This window comes from Oreochromis aureus, linkage group 1, assembly GCF_013358895.1.
Source record: "Oreochromis aureus strain Israel breed Guangdong linkage group 1, ZZ_aureus, whole genome shotgun sequence".
In the NCBI taxonomy this organism is placed as follows: domain Eukaryota; kingdom Metazoa; phylum Chordata; class Actinopteri; order Cichliformes; family Cichlidae; genus Oreochromis; species Oreochromis aureus.
The window spans coordinates 41,429,915-41,450,364 of record NC_052942.1 but is presented as its reverse complement, the minus strand read 5'-3'; the positions used below and the strand labels follow the sequence as shown (position 1 = coordinate 41,450,364).

General features: G+C 49.3%; 1 protein-coding gene across 9 annotated transcripts in view; it reads right to left on the bottom strand.

Moving 5' to 3' along the window:
- znf536 (zinc finger protein 536) overlaps window positions 1-20,450 on the bottom strand; it is a 191,108-nt gene that overhangs the window by 65,093 nt on the left and 105,565 nt on the right. For all 9 annotated transcript variants that reach the window (XM_039614233.1, XM_039614238.1, XM_039614230.1 and 6 more), the window contains one exon: window positions 16,980-19,282. In XM_039614233.1, the coding sequence (XP_039470167.1) occupies window positions 16,980-19,281 (2,302 nt within the window). In that variant the 5' untranslated portion in view covers window position 19,282. The remainder of the gene's footprint in view (window positions 1-16,979; window positions 19,283-20,450) is intronic.

Below are 20,450 nucleotides of genomic sequence, written 5' to 3'. Positions count from 1 at the left end.
GTGCGCGGCGGAGGGTGACGAAGTATTAAAAATAAAAAATAAGGAGGGAGAGAGAACAGAGTGACAGCAGAGAGAGTGATATAATCAATGGAGAAAGATCACAGAGTCCTGTAATAATTTAAAAAGCCGGCCCGATCTGTCAGCCCCCCCTCCCCCACCCCGCTGCCTCCCTGATGGATAACTGTATGTAAAAGATACATAATTTTTTGACTTGCCATTTACACAGCATTGCACCTGAAAGCCAAGCGGCATAATAGACAGTTTAAAATGTCAGGCAAGTAAGAGTAAGAGTAAGTAAGAGAGACAGGTCGGCCGGCAGAATCTTAATTAGAACAGCTCCATCTAATGGCAGCGGCCGCACGCATGCACATGCACACACGTGCACACAAACACATGCACGCATGGCTTCTTTACTTTCTCTGCATCCACTGAAATGATTTCAGGGAAATAAACTGCACACACACCCTCCAACATCAGCGCAATTAGCAAACCATTTCATTCCTACAGCTGACCAGTCGATGACCAAATCTACGGCGCCGTGGCGGAGCATCACACCAGCCCTGGCGCTAGCCTGGAAAAGCATGTATAGGATTTACCTATCTATCCCTGAGCAGACCTGGCTGTTGAGCTGGAGCCAGCGCCACATGATTGTGTTAATTAATCTGCCATTGTGAGCACGGGGAACAGCTGCACGGGCTCTCGTGGCTGCGTTGTCAAAGCAAAACAATGCAATGTTAAGCTTCCCCCACTGAATCTTCCATTACAAAGGAGCCCCAACAACGGGGCTAAATTCATAAATCCACAGATCAATTTTTACCAGCACTAATGTCTGACCTTTAAAGTGAAAGAGGGATTTTTTTAACATGCTTCATTTGGGCTTGAAATACGGTCAGATATGTGATACCTAGGATGCGGGCCAAATACCCAGCCCCACCAGCGCACCCCTCCCTCCAGCCTGGAAAACAAACACAGTGAGAGAGAAAAGGATGGAGGGAGGCAGGAACCGGCAGCAGAGACAAACAGATGAGTGCGAGGAGTCACCAGCTGGGCACTGGTATTTTAAAACAAAACGTCTAACGCTGTTAGCGGGGATCCATTGATCAGTGCGATGGGGTGTTAATTCAGACGGGCAGAGGGAGAGCAAAGCAGCTTTACAGGTTAATTCATCGTGAGACGCTCCTGACAGCATTTCCGCGTTTCCTCCTCCTTAGATGGCCCGCGCGCTGGCGCTCGTTCACGTAGAAGCAACACTGACCAGGGGATTCATAAATAAAATTAGGTAAACTGTGCTGCCACACAAATTATGTCTGCAATAACAGACTTTGTGAATAAATGGTTTAGCACCTCTAATCGAGTTCACAAAATGTTTCACTAGACAACCATTTCGCTGCATTCATTACAGCTTCGCTGAATTACAATTTTATTCGCGGCGTTTGTCTTTAATGTGGCAACCAGATTCGTCGAGGAAGCCTGGAAGAGAGGGAGGACGGCGTGCCCCCGTCGCACGCTCTCTACAGCGAATGGCACGGCCTCGGTGCGCGCTTGGCACTTGCAGAGAGATGGTGATGCACCCCGAAAAAATCATCGAGACGCCTGGCTCTCGCCCCGCTCTGCAGCCGAGCCCTTCTGTCTCGCAAAAAGCCCTCCAGCAGCCCACTGAGCAGCGAGCGAGGCGTCGGGAGACGAGTCGTACGCTCCGAAACGCACTGATGTATCTGACAGAGCCTGTCAGGGACGCTATGTAAAGCAGGAGGTGGATGCGACTGATGCTTTCTTTCAGGTTGGAACAAAGGGGGGAAAAGCTTAGGGAAGCAATAAGTGGGAGCAGTGTAAATGGCAGATGAAGGAGGCAAGACATTTCCCTCTCCCTGTGACACTGTCTCTCAATCTGCACCCTGCTCCAGTCTGCCAAACACCGAGTCAAATAGTGACACTGAATATAGCAGCAAATTCCAAATCTGCTGTTGAGTTGCCATATTCTCGATAGACTGCACAAATGTTCTTTTTTTTTTTTTTACAAGACTTTTTAATGCAGTCAAAAACATGCGAGCGCCCGCCGTACCGCGCTGAAGGCTTACAGATGGGGAAGGGTGACACGGCGCTAACTCGCATCTCAAAAGCGACGCCGGCTGCAGCGTCTCACCTGTCCAACACGCTGGATTTCAGAAAGCCATCAGATGTTGCATTTACCGCAACACTGAACAGTGGAGAGCCGAGTCCGATTCGAATCGGGAGGAGGGTTGCCGCTCTCGCTCTTGACAACTCAACAGGACACTCAGCTGAGCGGCAACGGGAGGAAGGTTGATATCTTGTCACTATATTCTCCCTCATGGCTTTGTTAGTATTTACAGCTAAAATGTTACCGAGTGTGTATCGAATTGGAAGAAGGACTGTTTTTCCTCCTGTGGTACTGTGCTGTCGGCTCCCTGATTGTTGGAGTATAAAAATAATCGTCATGGAAATAGATCTCATTGACAATGTGCCATGTTCACACTGTGAGCAGCTTGTGCCTTGTGAACATAATCCAGAAACGTCCTCCAAAAACTTTCCTCCACAAACTTTCAATCCCTCATCCTCGCTTTGCCCTTCTCTCCAAAAGATGAAAAAAGGCAGTGCCAGGGAAGACAAAGGACCAAATCCCGTCTTGTCAAGAACCAGCAAAACAGGTAGAAACGTGAAGTAAGGGCTGGGCTCGAGGATCAGACTACGATGCTGAGCGGCAGGGAGGATTGACCGAAGCAGCTTTCCCAGCCTGGCCCTGAAAATCCACTCCTCATCTCTGTGTCTAATAGGACAGAGTGCTGGCTCGGAGAGTACTCCGCCGGCACAATTACACCTTACCTGCGAGGCCTGCCAGGAGAGGTGGCATTTGGTCGATCCGCCCTCCCGGGAGGGCGTTTTATGGCTTAGCCCCGACTTAGCCGCGTGTCTTAAGACGGGGGATAGGAAGGCTGGGGGGACCGTTGGGGAAAATGTGAGTGTCTGTGCGAAAGCCCGGGATAAACCTGCGCTCTCAGGAGGAGAGAATGGCTGGAGGCCCAGGGGTTAAATGTCTCCGGAAAGCCTCTGTGTCCTTGCGTAGTGCGTTTGTTGAAATTACAGAAAGTCTGCCTCGATGTCCTCGAAGGAAGTTGGTGCTCTGGAAAAAGCCGTCCTTCGGGCGAGGCTTGCTCAGTTATTGGGGCTCAGTGCCAATTTAGGGAGCTATCGCTGAGCTGAAACGTGCAGCCATCAAACAAAAGAATCCCCAAAGGAGCTTTTATTCTGTTAACCTCTCAACCACCCGATCACCAACAAACCACCGAGGCTACGTTTTAGCCACATGCTAAACAAAAAGCTCAAAGATGTTCGAGTTTCAAAGAAATTCTCTGACAGGCTTTTCGGCCATAAAGCTTTCACCTTCGGGCATGTACAGTCATGCAAAACAGGTACAACTTCCATATAAACAAGCTGATGTGATCCGAGCTCAAACGAACCGCTGGAAGGCCCCGATTCCCCTTCATGCCTGTTTCAAAGTAGAGGTACTTTCAGTAAATCTGTCAGTTCAAACGATGCTGCTTTATGTGGGTATTTATCATTTTTCTCCTTGTTTATAGTCTTTTGTTAAAAAGCAGCTGTAGTTCAGTATGTAGAATGCACCAGACATCCGCCCTTGTTGTTTTCTCTCAAATCTGTCACGAAACAGCGTTTATAATTACTCCGGTACATGAAGCCCAAAGGAAAAGTTTAAACCAAAGAACCGTGAGGCCAAAATGCCCATAAGGCCATCGGCGACCATCTGCCAACCACCGGCTGCTGGAGTAAAATTGTCTGATTGGCTGCAAACTCTTGCATATTGCTCGCCGAGCACTTTTACTTCTGCTGGCGAGTTATTGCAGACAAAGTAACCGAAGCAACGACTGATTTCACCCAGCAACTACTTTCCAAGTACACGTGTGACCGAGGCCCAAGAGAGCTGATCTAAGAGGTGATTAGCATGTGGCTAAAATGCAGCCTGTGCCTGAGGCGTTCACGTGCATCTGGTGCCTGTTAGAAGGACTAAATGTGGTCGACAGTGGAAAAGGAGAAGTCAGGCTGCTGCAGAGACTCGAGTTCAGCACAGTTCCTGTGATTAAACGTTTCGGCTAAAACCGTTTAGTCGTTTTCATCACAGCGCGCAGTCTTTCACTGTTAATACACAATGTGACTGGCTTTATTCGGTTGTGCTCACACACACACACACACACACACACTGCTGTTTTTGAATCTAAGAAGACGTTTGTGTGACTTCTGCATCTGAATGCTTCAATCTCTGCGCTGCATGCTGAGATTATTTGCAGAAGGCTCTGAGGTGAGTTGAGGAAGAGATTTTCTTCAGCACAAGTGGTTTCCTAGGCAGATTTGCACTTTTTATGCAATCTCGTCGTTGTTTAGAGCCGTTTACACGTGTGGGAGACTGGCTGGTTCATGTCTACAACACTGCACCGCTGTATCTCAGTGAAACATGCAGCTGCCTTTTTTATCATTCAGGCCCTTTCAGAGCCCGTCCTTCCAGATTAGGCCTCATGAAGGTCTCTGTGTGCTTTATGTGAAGGAATCCGAGGCCTAATCCGGGTCTAAGTGCGAGTCCTTCTAAGATGCTCACACGGAGGTTTACACGCCAACAGCGGGCGGATAAGAGAGACATTCGCTCGCTATAACCACCTTATCACGCACATAAACATATGCTCGCTGCGTGGGACACTGGGCGACGGTAACTCGAGGGCAGAAAGAGAAAGGCGTGTTCGCGTAGGTAGAGACGATGAGACTTATGTTCGTTAGGAGAGCTGTAAATGAAAGCGAGGAAGGCATCTCATCAAGCACATGTTCCACACTCGGTCCATAAGGGAGCTCTACCTGGGGCTGTCGCATTTAGAAGGTGTTACTCTAATAAGACAACAGTCGCTTTTATTTACAACAAGCACGAGACGACATGAAAAATGCTTTAACACGTCTTCAGCTGCTGAAACAAACACCTTTATCCTGTAAACACAGCGTCTCACAAACGAGCTAAAGATACATTCAAATAACATATGCTGACACACACACACTGACACACACACACACACACACACACACTGACACACACACACACACACACACACACACACACACACACACACACACTGACATACACACACACACACACACACACACACACACACACACACACACACACACACACACACACTGACACACACACACACACACACACACACACACACACACACACACACACACACACACACACACACACACACACACACACACACACACACACACACACACACACACACACACACACACACACACACACACACACACACACACACACACACACACACACACACATACACACACACACACACTGACACACACACACACACACACACACACACACACTGACACACACACACACACACACACACACACACACACACACACACACACACACACACACACACACACACACACACACACACACACACACACACACACACACACACACACACACACACACACACACACACACACACACACACACACACACACACACACACACACACACACACATGTCTGGTTTGCTATCCTCGTGGGGACATAATGCTTTCCCTGACCCAACTGTAACCCTGACACTAAAACCACATTTTGAGTGTGAAACATGCCTTCAGCCCCGTGGTGATGGGGATTTGGTCCCCACCAGTATAGTAAGAACCCATACACACATACACACTGACACACACACACACACACGAGAGGTGTAAAGCGCCTAAATTGCAGATGCATCTTGGAAAACAAACACTTTGTTTTGTTACCACGACAACTGAGATAATGTGATTCCTGTGGCAGTGTCGGCGCCGCTGCTCGCTGCTCTGTGCGACCGGCTTAAGAGTCGACGGAGGGCGAGCTGCGCCCTGATCAGAGCTGATCAGGGCGCAGCTCGGTGCAGACTGAAGCTGGTCGGGCGGCCCACGCTTGCAGGTGTCGCCCTGCGGAGAGAGATGAGCTGGGCGGGTCAGCTTTGTCTCAGCACTGGTCCCTTACTTCCTGTGCTGAAGCTTTGCCCGGAGAGTCTCTGCTGGAGGATTTAAATGCGATCAGCCCCAACATGTGTGTTTAATATCTATATCTGGACAAATAGCAATTTCATAATAGGGCCTGCAGCCCGTGTCCCGCTCCTGCCTCTTTCTCTCTTTGCTTTGCGTGGCGACAAAATGAATTCAGCTCTGAACCTAATTAATCCACAAAGGTTTCATGTCTTAATCCCCAAAGTCAAGGGGGTTATTGTCCTCACAAATGAGGTCAGTGTTCCTCCCAGTGGAAATAAGCGAAAGGAGGAGGAAAACACAGCGAGCGCAGGCAGCGAGCACCGACGCCTCTCTGCGCAGCCCTCCTGTTGAATCGGGCTGAGGGGACCTGAGGTGCTGTGGAAGGGATGGTGAACATGGCACGACAAAAGAAGAGCAGATAGAAACATGGAGGGAGCGGCGACAGCAGCGGGAGACAGAAAATTAGACGCCTGCCAATCTTCAGCGCGCAGACCTTTGAACCAGGTGGATAAGAGAGCCGCTTCTGATGCTAATTGTCACTGAGGCAAGTCACTGTCAAACTCTGAGGCGAAGAAGCTTCATCCAAGTGTGACAGGATGATAGCCATGATACAGCCCTCCGTCTGGTGGGATGACAAGGGGGGATGTGACACACATGGCCACACCATGCTGCCTGAAGCACAGTCACCACCAGCGGCCCACACAGGGTCTCCGAGGGGGACAAACCCGGGGAAAAGCGAGCGCGCCGGCCAAATGCTCGTCCGGCGCGCTCTGGGCACTCTGCGAGCCCCCGTCTCCGAGGACCACGTGGGAAAGCGCGGACACGTCCGCGGTCCACGTGTAGCCTAGTTTAGGCCATCCTGACGAGAGCTTTCCAAAGAACGGGGCTTGGCTGGAGGCGGGAGGGGCGGGGGTGCGGGCCGGGGTCGGCCAATAGCGGGGCGTGTTGAAGAGAGGGTCGGCCAGGACGAATAAAGTCCAAGACGACACAATCAACAGCTTGCTGAAATCTGTTGCAGTCAAACGTCCGGCCAGTGGAGGGTGGGTGGAAGGGAGCGCAGAAGACTGTTTATCTTAAAGTGTGACAGGATGTCAGCGTCTGCAGCTGCTCCGCACGCCGCCGTGACTTCACCAAAGTTTGTTGGCGAGGCTTTCCCCCACAAACGGCTTGCTGCTGGACGTGGCGAGAAACCCACGGCGCCTTTAATCGCTGATAATTACTCTACGTACTCCCGAGAAGAGCAAACAGAGCGCGCTGGGCCGAGCTGCACGCGCTCACTTCCAACTCGTGCGTGACTGCTGGGAGAAGAAGTTTGTGCTGTCGCCTCCCCGGCTCAGTTTGAAATATGAGTTTAAACTGACAAAGCGAATTAAAATATGTAAACGCCACAGTTCTGACGCTGATTTGAAAATCGGCTATCGGAGTTGGTGTTTGTTGATTTTTATCAACTCGAGGGTTATTACATTTCCACACTGTGACAATTAAAAACCCCTCAATCATCATGGCGGCAGCTCCATGTAACTGAGAGGAGAGACGATGGAGTGCAGCGGTCAGAGCCACAGTCACGCGAGGCCTCACCTGTGTATTTCCCACGCTGCGTTTAAGTGCAGATGACGTGTGCGAGGGTCAGGAAGGAAGGGGTTACTGATTCTGTGCCCCCCCCTCGCTCTGCCGCCTGCATGCTTCCCCTTCATCTCAGAGGATAGAGGAGAAAAAGATTTAAAAGGACTAGAAAAAAGCTCAATTGTTTATTGATTTTATAATAGGCTTAGCGCAAGAGAAATAAAGCGGGGGGCTGGTGGGGCAGCGTGGTCAACCGGAGGCGATGGCGTGACAAACACACGGCTTACGCCGGCGCAGGTAACAGGGGCTCCGGTCCAAATGCCGGGATATTGGCCCGAGCACCTTTTTCTCTGTATTCCCAAACGCCCGCTCGTGGTATTGTTATCCCGATTTTAAACCAGTGTAGACATAATCGCTCCCCTCGCAAACAGGGCACGACCCTGACGCTCGGGGAGGGGGGCGGGGTGTTTGCAGGAGGACGAGGTGTGACCGGCGACACAAATCAGAGAGAAAGGAGTGAATCTGAGATGTTAGTAAGTTCATGGAAAAGGCTGCGAGTGCCAGAGCATGCACAGCAGTGTGTGTGTGTGTGTGTGTAGGTCTGATATATGGATGATAACACTAATTAGCTCATTTTGTTTGGGGCACAACACTCATTAAAAACCCAGTGGGGCCATTAAAGTTACCATCCCTCCAAACCATCGCTGCCACCGTATCCATCTCGGCTGATATCTCACCCGGCTCTCTGCTTTAATGGCCTCTGCTTCAGGTTGTTGGGTTGAGCAAAGATTTGTGGGACTTGGACACCCCCCCCCCTCCCCCGATCCAAATCTCCTGATTTCTATTTAAATCTCTCTCTGCTGCTCCGCCTCACGTCACTCTCTCTGTATATACATCACAAACCTCGCTGCTGCATGCTTCCTCCTCGCACACTCAAAGCTGTTTTCTGCAGCTGGGGAGGGATTCGCACTTTCCCGTCCCGGCGAGGCGGGGGCAACGGTTGTTTCCAAGCTTTACACAGCGATGTCACTGTAATACCAACAAACCTCGTCGTGATTCAGTGTGGCTTGTTGCGCCATAAGGCACGTGTTACTCTGCAGCCGGAGAGACTGGAGGCGGAGGCCTGCCAGGATTAGACGAGCAGGTGTAGCATCCCACTAACAGACAGCACAAAGCCACATTCGAGCCCATTCTCTCGGGCCGAGCCATGCTAACGCTAACAGCTTCTGCTGCACTGAAACGAGGGTTCGAGCCTATCCGGTGCACACGTCGGTGTCACAGAGCAGTGTGCGACGGGCTTTCATGCCGTGATGAGGTCAAGTTCATAAATTTAACCAGAATGTCAGTAACACAGAGAGGCCACAACAATCATATGACCCCCTATGAGCAAGCACTTTGGCGACAGTGGGAAAGAAAAACTCCCTTTTAACAGGAAGAAACCTCCGACAGAACCAGGCTCAGGGAGGTGAAGTTCTGCTTCACCTGCTGGATGTATGAATCCGCTGCTGAAAGTAGTCCCACTGCTTTGCTGCTTCCTGTTGATGGAGTAATGGCGCCTTAAAGCTACGCCGCTCCTTAAAGCTACAGCGCGCTACAGAAAACTATTTTAAAAAAAATTAATATTCCTGTCCTGCCTTTGTGGGATTGTTTTTTCTTACATCAGTGTGAGCCAGCGTGCTCGGGGACACTGGGCCGGGTTGGTTTTTCCACGAGTGTTTCCTGCAACAATAAACCCAGAGTGCCGGGTCACATCCCCGCCGCCGCCGAAAGGCAACGCTCTGAAAATATCCTCGGTCTCAGGTCTGGATATTAAGAGTGTTGATTAGATATATGAGTTTGCCATTTGCCCACGGAGCGTGGAGTGTCTCTGACAGAACCGGGGACCATATGGCTGGTGAGAGATTTCCCCCCTCTCTTCCTCTTCGCGCAGCCTGACAGCTGGATGGCTGCTAACTGGGGACGAGGAAGCTTGGCAGCTGCAGCTGAGAGCAACGCTTTGATGCCGCTCACCCTTTTTCACTCTCACTCTTTCTCTTCTTCTCCTCCTCCTCTCTTTTTGCACCACACACACACAGAGGATAGCTAACGCAGTGTTAACTATGCAAACTTTCTACAGGTTGGAGGATGGAGAGAACCGACAGGTGGGACTGACCACAGAGCAGGTATTCCTCCACCAACCTTCATTTTTTTTATTTCATTACATTTATTCATTTTTTTAGCTGCTTAAATTAACAAACTGTTTAGAAGAGTTTATTAAATTATAAGATCCTCACAGGTGTGCAGCACTCTTAACCCTGATTTTTTTTACCTGCTCTGGTGTAAATCTGCAAAGACGTCGGTGCGAGGGGAGCTCTGAGGGGAGGGAGGGCAGCCGTGGGTGGTGGAGGAAGTGGGGGGGGTTACAGTAGGATGGAGGAAGAAGAGGAGGGTGAATAGGCCTCTGGGAACACATTAGGATGTACGAGTGGAAAGCAGAAACAAGTGAGAGATTTTTGATTTCCTTCCTTCTCTGCAGTTTTTTTGTTTTCGTACTTTTGTACAAAGGCGTCTTTCATCATTTTTCTTAAAAACAAAACAGAAAGACGCCGTTGGATGTTTAGATGCAGATACCTGGATGCTTTGTGCAGAATGAAAGAGAAGCCGGTTCTTTTGAATCAAACTGCAGCGGCGGGCAGGTGTTTCTCTTTGGTTTTCTCAGTTTGAATCTGAAATCGGCGCCGTGTTTCTTCCACTCTGAGGTCACGAAAAAATGCACGTTTTTGCTTTCGGGATGGAGGTCACGGCGACGGGAGAAAAATGAAGCGCTTTATTCCTGAAAAGCTCGCTCAGGTTTCTTAAATCTTATGTCACCGAGCTGTTTTCCCCCTGCGCTCCCTCTTGTGTTCGCACTCCTCGTCCTCACCCCCCCTGTCCCTCCTCTTGTTGAAGGCCCCCTGTTGCTGCCTCGCTACCAACCAGCCCCGAACACGGTGCAGGCCGGGCGGAGGCGGGGGTGCAGGGTGGAAGAGGGAGGGGAAAGATGATGTATAAGAGCGAGAGGGGAAAAAAGGAGAGAGGAGAGCAGAGTTTGGCTGGAGCCAAGAGGAGAGCAGCTGGGCACGGCTAACAGGGAATGATAATGACCTCAGAAATCTGCTGTTCGCTCCACAACAATAGGGTGCTCAGTCGCCTGGAAAATTGTGTTCATCAGCTAGCTCTGCTCACTTACTAATTGACATTGCCAAATATTTTAAGAACAATTGGAATGTGGCAGGGGGAGAGGGCGGAAAAAAAACCCCAGCTCAGAGATCTTAATCCCTGGACTTAATTCCTCTCTCTCACTTTTGGCTTCTCGCTCGCTCCGTTTCCCTGCCTCGCTCTCCTTTTCACGATGACGAGATAGCAACAGCTAAGGGAAAAAAGAACATTTTTCATGTAGCCTTCTGCTCTCATGTCAGCACCCTGATGCTGACACAAAAGGCTTTTTATGTGACCTGTCACTGGGGTTAAGAGGAGGAGATTGAGAGGGGAGGGGGAGGAAGACGAGGAGGAGGAGGAGGAGGGGCGGGAAAAATTAGAGAATGATAAAGCGAGGGAGGAACGGGAAAGAAATAAAAAGATCCCGGCATCGCACGGCCGGCGCAGGTTGTTTGCGTTCAAACCGGCAACGCCACCGTCCGCCGCCGTCATTTGCATTCCCCGACTGAGAGAGCCCTGCCTCATTTCACAGGAATCCCACATTGACAGAGTCAGACAGCTGTCACCAGACGGAGAGAAAAGGAACTTGGCGTTCACCCTCAGCCGCCCCCCCATCCTGCCGTTAAGCACACACATACACAATCAAAGAGAGAAACTTTTAGCCAGTGTCGCCGCGCCCGGAGGAGGAGGGGGCGCTTATTTAGCGGGGATCTGTGCATTTGTATGTGCATCTTAATGCTGAGACTAAGTAAACACGCTCCACTGGCAGCACAAGTTGTGACTGTGATGTTAATTTCTGTCTTTGTTGCTTCCTTTACTTCTTCTTCTCTCTCCTCTTTTTAAGGCGTCCTCCTCCTGCTGCACTGGTGGAGTAAAGAGCGGCGTTTGTGAGTCAGCTCCTCTGTTGCCGCTCACTTTTAGCAGTGACACCGGAGAAGATAGCTTGTTGATGTATTAAGAATATTAATATGCAAACAGTCTACCTGACAGTGTAAGGCAGCCTTCTGTTGTGGAAAGATAAATATTATGTTTTAATTATAAAAACATAAAACAGAAATGGGGAAGACAGAGGGTGTGTGTGTGTGTGTGTGTGTGTGTGTGTGTGTGTATGCGTGCTGAGGTAAGCTGTGTTCTGGCACAGATTTGGAGTTGAAATGAGTGGATGGCATAATGCGCCGCTGTTTACCGAGGACTGTGATGCCCTGTCATTTCCCCCTCTGTCATTTTTTCATCTCCTCTCCTTCAGCGGCGGCGTCCCGGCTTCGTAACTGAGCGGGAAATCCTAACGTGATCATTAAGACATAAAATGGGCCGATAAATGTTTCATAAGGACGAGGCTAGCCGCCGATGGCCACCCAGGAATGCCGAGGAGCCTCCGTCGTTGGAATACGACTGAAATTTGTCTTAAAAAAGGCCCGGGCTAATTCCCGCCGTGGTAATATTTACAAATTGAGTCTGAGAGACGGGGTAGGGCAGAGAGGCAGAGAGCAGGAGAAAAGGAAGAAAGAAATCAAATGAGAAAGAAGAACAGAGAAATAAATTGGCCTTTTATATTGTGCAAGCGTGTACAAAAATACTAAGTCTGCATTTATCCGAGACATGTCAATCAGAGCAGCACACTGACAATTAGTGCGTTTGAATAGAACTTTTATCATTTAGCAGACACCAGAGTCCTGACCTACTGTACAAAAATACAGCTCAGGGAATGAATGTGCCTGTAACACAATGACTGTCTATTTAAGTTTGGTGACACATAAAAAATACAGATATGACAGGCCAGACTTCTTCAAATGAGCGGGGGGCAGAAAGCTCAGGTTTTGTAACCACGACTTCTCTGATTATAGAGCGAAGAAGAATAGTGCGAGGAGCGGATGTCAATTACAAAGACAAAGTCATCCGCACAGGCGAAGGAACGGGGGAAAGAGCCGTAATTCATTATTTTTTAATGCGCATACTTTTACACACATATATTATCTCTCACCGAGGGCTGGCCTCATTTCAAAGCGCCTTTTTTTTAATGATTCCACATGCAGGGCCAGATTACTGAACCCGATCCCTGAATCCACCAGCACCACCCTGCCGACACCCTGCTGGCCAAATTTCACCGATGAGGTGAGGAGTTCACCTTTACTGTGCCGGTGTTCCTCGCAGTCGCCGCGATGTCTGTTTACGTTACACAAACGAGGAAAATCAGCTAATAAAAACCAGGGAGGCCTGACTGTACTTTACCAGCGTCAGAGGTAACCAGCTGCTCACAGTTCGTATCATTCCTGCGTTTTTACTTTCTTTGATTTTCAGTTTCCATTCGAGGGCAGACGCGTCGAGTTTCACTGTAAACACGTTACGTTTGACTTTAGATTTCACGTCTCTCAATTTCACTGACACGGGAGGGAAATATATGACTTCACAGTAAACAGACAACCACCGGCCTCCTCGGCAGCTCGTGTCATTTTTTTAGTCTCTATTTTTAATGATTTATTTCAGATCCTTTTAGTTTTATCTAAGTAATTTGTACGTTGTCAGTTAATCCTTCACAAACTGACAAACGCATCTTCAGCTCTGGCAGCAACACTGAGCATGCTCAGTCCAGGCTTCGCGACTGCTTCCCAAACCCACGTGTGCAGTCGTGATGACAGCGAATGCATCGTTCTGTTTTTTTAGGGGGTCACATGGTGCAGTTTGCTCGCCCTGACACGACGTTTTACAGAAAACTAAGGAAATTTGAAATAGTTTTCAAGTTTTGTCGCAAAGGCAGCTGAAGATGACCGGACAACGTACACCGTCAGAACACCCGAGGACCTGGAGCGGCCGCACGCTCGATCTCCATGGAAGTCAGCGAAGATCCCAAGGAGATATTCCTCTCTAATGTCAGCTAGCATCCACAGTGGTCTGGATCTTGTTCAGCTCGACTTTATTCCTGTTTTAATGGCACAGTAATTACACTCTAACAGTTTGTCTGCACGTGTAATTACGCCCCCATTGTACTGTCGCAATTAGATGAATATCCACGCTTTATAACCTAAGGCGTCAAGTTGGCAAATCCAATTTCAATTTGTATGGAGCGAGCATTTTGCCTGCTTGTTTGAGCCGTGGTAAGACCAGGGATATGCCGGCTAATCCCTGCCATGTTAAAGCGCAAGGAAAAAAATGAAGACGCGGGGGATTCTCCAGAGAGCGAGAAGGAGAAAGAAAGAGCCAGAGGGAGCGTGCACGGTCCTTTTAGAGCCAGGAGCTGGGTTTCGGGGTAGCGGGAAGGTTGCGAAGGAGTCATGCCGCTTTAGGCCTTACAAGCACGCAGAAAAGCCAATTTTCTACACATTCAGCGACGCCATCGTGCAACGCCGGTCTATTTGTGTGGAAGAGAGGGGAGAAAGAGGAGGCGGCGGTGCCTTCGTGGCACCGGGTCCTCGTGGCAGCGCTACCTGTTGCTGAGGCTTCCTAACGTGATTACTGCACGCCGTTTCCTCCCCACACAGCTTTGATCATCACAGGAAACAATACGGGGAAGTCGGCGCAAGGATAACCAAACAAAAAAGTGTAAAAAGAGGATGGTGATGGGCATATATGTAATTACCTCTTTGTTTCTTTCAAAAATATTCAATAAGGAAGATGCTCAAGGTGTGCCGCAGAGCTGCGTTTAATAAGGAAGGTCTTTAAAGGACATCTCTGACAAAGGCTTTTGTTTTTCTGCTCTTTTTCTTCCACACTTCACGCGCTGCTTTTAAACAAGTGCCGTCTCAAAGACAAAAGTGCCAGAGCTGACCTTCTTTCACAGTTGAGATGTTATTGTTGATTACTATAATTTAAGTTTAACTCTAAATTGCTGCGGGTAGGTGGCGGGGTAGAAGGCGAGCACGCACACATGCTCACGCTCGCAGGTACACGCCGACAGAGAATCACGAGCTCTGCTTTTCAAACCTCAGATATTAACACAATGGTACAGTACGGCATCCTGTTCACTGCTCGAGAGTGATATATGCACACACGCAACAAAGCAACCCCACACACACACACACACACGCATGCAGCGGAGAAGCATGACACCTTTCTCCACATGAGACTCAGACACATTTTTCTCACACATCAAAGCTTCTAATTTGAGAGTCCCCGAGCTCCAAACGTGATTCATATTGTGTAAGTTGTGAACAACGACGAGTCAAGTTTGCTGCTCCTTCTTATTAAAAAACAGGAAGTGGCAAAAGAGGCTCTGTTAAAGCACTTTCAATGTCAAGTCTGTTTCCTTCTCAATTTCACTTACACATAAAACTCCATCCGTCCACATCACAGTCTGCGTACTTCCTCTACACGGCTTTAAACCCGGCCGTGCTGTGCTGCGACTGAGCGGCGCACATGCAGCAACGCGCACTATTTTAATTTGTTTTTCTACGTACGTTTCTGTCTTTAATCCTCCAAAGGTGGCGCCCCCAGGGCCAGATTTAACCACTCATCTAAATCTAATGCGACCCTTTGTTCTCCGCTACCATTTGGCGGTAAATACGGCGAGTCTTATTATTTGAATTTGTGCATTTATTCATTTTGCGTACAGTACCTCTGAAGTTGCTGAAATGCCACAAGCTGTACTCGTCAGATTCAAAGTGCTCCAGTCAAAAGAGACGCAGGGACGGAGAGAGAGGGGGAGAAACTTCCAGCATTAAAATTCAGAAGATAATTACATCCGCTACACCCCCACCCTGTTGAGAAGTGTTATGTTTAATAGTCTCTATAAAGAAAATAGGTTTTTATCTCACTCTCATTTTCATTAATTCCTAATTGGGGTGGGGGGTTGTCTGTTATTATTTCTTAGATTAAAATAAACATAGCCTGTCCCATGTTCAAACCCATCACACTACACGGGCACGATAAGGACTTCATGCCTCTGTGAATAAATAAACAATTTCGTCTCCACTGGTGGAATTAAGTTGCTTACAGCCTTAAGCTAAGCCACTCTGATTTATATTTATATATATTTATATTTCCTCTCAAAAGACTTAAAAGCACATCCTTGCTTCTGCAAATGAAGCTTGCTAATGTTTTTGACCTGCTTTATATGTATATCTTTAATTAGTGTCTTGTTTAGCTTAAACCGACTGATTATCGCGTATTCGTGACCTAATTACTGCACACGCTTCTTAACGCCAGCGTAGCGCCCTGAGGAGCAACCAAAAGTTACCTTTAAAAACTTGTGTAATCATTAGCAATGAGCCTCCCTTAATCCCACTAAACATACACTTATCTAGCCCCGGCCGGCCTGCGTTGGCTGGGTGGGGGAAGGGGAAGGGTTTGCTCGTCTCCGCCGTGTTTATTAAAGACATTTATTAATCGCTGTGCTTAAGACGATCTCGTCCCCGCACTCCCGGGAAACAGACTGCTAACCCGCGAATGGGCACGATGGCGTTCTCTGGAGTCTTAATGGCAGAAACAACAGAGCAAAGCTGACTCTATGCGCCACGTGCACCGCCAGTTCAATGAAAGTCAAACAGTGTGCTGCGTGTGCGGTCCAGCATTAATACAGACTGTACACAAAGATGGACGTAGCATCCTGCTTTGCCTTCTCTCTAACACCCTGAGGGGGGCGCCTCCTCTGGGGCCTGCTCAGGTGCTTATTTCACAACTCGACTTAGTTTCTCAGTCGCTGATGAGAACACACTTTGCTATTCATCTGCTGTCTTCCCACGTTTTTACATATAAAAACACATACCCATCATGTAAAGCATCACAGATTAAGTTAACGTTAGCTTAAAGGTTAAGATTAGGTGAACAAACAGAGCATCCCATGTGGTCTCAGAGGGAACTACACCCTCTGTATCTGTTTAAGTTTGAGACTGGAAGCACGAACAGGTCGATGGGTTTGAGCAGAGGGCTTTTACATGTTGTATGTGGTTCTGCATCTCTACTCAATGTTTTTTTATATTTCAGCCGCCTGAAAAAAACCAAAGCAAACATCACTCGTGTGCGTCAAAGCTTGGATGCATCAAAAACAGAGGTCTTCTTCCTTTAATAAAAGCTGATGATCACTGCTGTTTGTGTTTGAAAGATTTGACTAGAACTGAAATCAAATTTCATTTGGTGGAAAGGCGGAGCACAGGAAAAGAGCTACATCACTTTCTCTGGTAGACATGGAGGACGCTCGCTCCGCTGCCTTCTAGTTGATTCTGTGAGTAGTTCTCCTACCTGAAGATGGTGAGGAGGGATGGGGGCTGTCGTCCTGGATGCTTCCTGTCTGGGAATGCCCTCCGCCAACGCCGCTCTCCTCTGTTACATTGGATGAACCGGGAGTGGTGGAGCGGCTGATGGACTGGGACTCGGGGTCGCTGGCCGATCCACGGCGTTCATCCAGTCCTTGCTGAAGTGCCTCGTCAATGCCTCTCCTGTCTTTACCGTGGATTCGCGAGTGGACGACCATTTGATGGTAGGTTCTGAAGACACGTCCGCAGTCTGGGCACTCTGAAGGCTTCTCCTTCAGGCCGGACAGGCCGGAGAGGCTGTAGTCAATGTTTGGGCTTCCCAAGCCAGCCAGGGCTCCAGGAGCCTCAGCACTACCGTGGTGGGACATGAGGTCACGGTGACCGTCAAAGCCTCTTCCATCCTCCTTCATGGACATCACTGCTCCACTGGAAGCCTTGGATCCCTGCAGGGCCTCGGAGAGCTGCTTCTGCTTGGAGCTATCACCGGAAGCAATCAAGGAGTAGTCTTGTTTCTCCTTTGAGAAGGAAGCCAAGGAGCCCGCACCAGCCATCTCATCTTCCTGCCCCGGGGTTATATGGTGCTGGTGCTGTTGCTGCTGCTGCTCCTTGGGCATGAAAGCCCTGTCCATAGCCATTCCACGCGCCATTATCTGCCAGGCTTGGTAGCTATTGATCGAGTCCATCTCTGCCACCTTTGCAGCCGCCTGGAGGCGCTCCATGCAGCTCGACTTGAGCGGTGGAACGAGGTTGAGACAGCCAAGGAGTGAGCGCTTCTCGTTTTCACCTAGCCCATGGCCTATTGCACCTGCCATGGGTCCAAGCAGCTTTCCTAACATCTCCTTTTCCTTCATGGCTATCCCCGCTTTGGCCAACATCTGGTGCTGCTCACTCAGGCCCTGCTTGTCTGGTGAAAGAAAGCCTCCCTGAAGACAGGAAATGTAGCGGGAATAAAGGTTGGCATGGGCTTCCTGAGCCAGATTGCTCATGCTGTTGACGGCGGCCATGTCCTGCTCACTGGGCTGGGGTGGCTTGCTCTTGATGGCCAGCTTGTTCAGATGCACCTTCATGTGGTTCTTGAGGAACCAGGGTTCCTTGAAGCGACGGCCACAGATTTGGCAGCAGTGTTCAAAGGACTCCTTGTGCTTTCTCATGTGGCCCTTGAGGAACCAGGCTTGGCTGAACACCTGGCCGCAGACCTCGCAGCGAAACTCGGTGGCCATCTGCATGCCCCCAGCACCACCAGAACCCTGGCCCTGCGTGGTCTCGGCTGTGATGTGGGCCTTCTCTACATGGCTTATCAGCTCTTCTTCATGGGAGGCGGCGAACTCGCACAGAGTGCATTTGTAGGGCTTGTGGAGAATGCGGATGTGACGGTCCAGCTCCTCGCGCTTCTTGAACTTCCCTTTGCAGAAGGTACAGCGGAAGCCCACAGTAGGGTTCAAAGACTGGTCATCCTGAGCGCCGGCCGGCTTGGGTGAGGAAGACGGCTGAGAAACTGTGTCTGGAGTGGCGAGCCCGGAGGAATGGGTGGGGGTGCAAGCTGACCCTAACTGCTGCTGATGGGTGTTTGAGCTGCTGTTGGGGCCCAGATGTGGCGTCTGAGCGGTCTGGAGGAGACTGCCACTCCCTCTCATCTGCTTGTCTCTTAGGATGGCCCTCTCCTCGAGCTCGTGCAGCAGCCGGTTCTCTTCTCGAACTCGGCCACGGCCTTTTCCCAGGTTCCCCAGTTTATGGGTGCGGAGATGGATCTTCAGGTTGCCCTTTTGAGCCGCTCTGTGGTCACAGTAGGGGCACTTGAATGGCTTCTCTCCCGTGTGTGTGCGCATGTGCAGAGACAGGATGCTGTTGAAACGGAAGCGCTTGCCACACAGTGGGCACGGGTACTTCCTGTTCTTGCGAGCATCGTCTTCGATATCATTCATCTGGGACATGATGCCCAAGTTCTGCCCATTGAGAAACTGCTGCAGGTCGACGCGCCCGTTTAACCCACTCAGCGCCCCTGCGTCTATGTCTCGATTGAGCTGATTGGCTAGTAGAGCCATCTGGCTGCTGATTGGTTGACTCGCCAGGGCTGCGTGGTGTGTCTTTTCATCCAACGGCGTAGCCGCCTTCTCTTCAGGAATCTGCTGCGGGCGGTGCAGGTCAGGAAAGGCGTGTCCTAACTGGGCGGTGAGCTGGTGAAGCTTTTGACTGATTGGGTAACGGCCGTTTAGAACAGCATTGCTCAGGTGGGCTTCGGCGTCAGGCACCGCTGACGATACACCAAGACATAAACTAGAGTCCTCCATCCTGAAGAAACAGAAAAATAAAAATCGTATTAGAAACATTTTTGACATATTTTAATATTTTACAGACATTCAATGATAGTGTTTGGGCGTTCATCCAACCACGTGTCTGGAAATGTGGATGCCAGTTGTGTTCCTGTCATAATTCTGCTGTTGGCCGTTTTTAGTAGTCAGGTCAGTGTACGCACACGTTATCCACAAGTAATGCTCCAAACACTCAGTTTTTCTGCTCTTGGATCTCTGTGATGTCATAGAGACACAGGATCAGATAAAAAGGATTTTTGTTTTGAACTGAAACTCAAGTAAAGCCACTCCAAGGATGAGAGTGTGGGGCTGGAGAGGAGCAGAATAGGTGCCCTGGTGAAATAAAAACACCAGTGTGAACTGTCAGCGCCGAAGGCCTGCGGGGATGCTGCGACTCAGAACTTTTTCAAAATGTAAAGCCGTTTTGGATGGAATAATTACTCTGTAAACACAGTGAGCAGTGTATAATTAAGCTACTTGTGCCCATCCTATCAGAATTCCTCCAATTACACGCCTTAATGAAATGGAGCAACTGCATTGCTGGGAAGCCACGGCAATACTACAATTATGATATTAACAATAGCACTTAAAACCAAGGGGTTACTCCAGTAAACACAACATTCTTATCTCGGTGCCACGACACTTGTCTTGGCACAATATTCCATTAAAGAGCCATATTACATTTGATGTGAATCGCTTTGCTCTCGCTCTTTCTTTCTCTGGCTGCCTGCGCTCTTCACAGTTTCCAGGATGGTGGAAACAACACGAAGATGCCGTGGATACACCGACACTGCTCTGTGCACAGCCCGCTCTTTGTTCTGCTGGCTTTTGGGTGAAATATGTCACAGTTTTCACACCGTGTTGTAACGCCATTAAACGTGTTTTCATTCCGTATGTGTAACATCGGCGAATGCATAAGTAAAAAATAAATAAACAACAGTGCTTTTAATGCACATCCATCTGCTCTCCAGATGGAGACGTATAAACATCTATGGCTGCTCGCAGGGGTCAAACCTGCAAAACAATAAGTGTGGTTCTGCTTAGGTCAACAAAATATTGTATAATATCTCATTAAGCTGATTAGTATGCTGCCTGGTAACAGCGGCAGCCACTGGACTTTAATGTAGGATTATAATCACCAAAAAGCG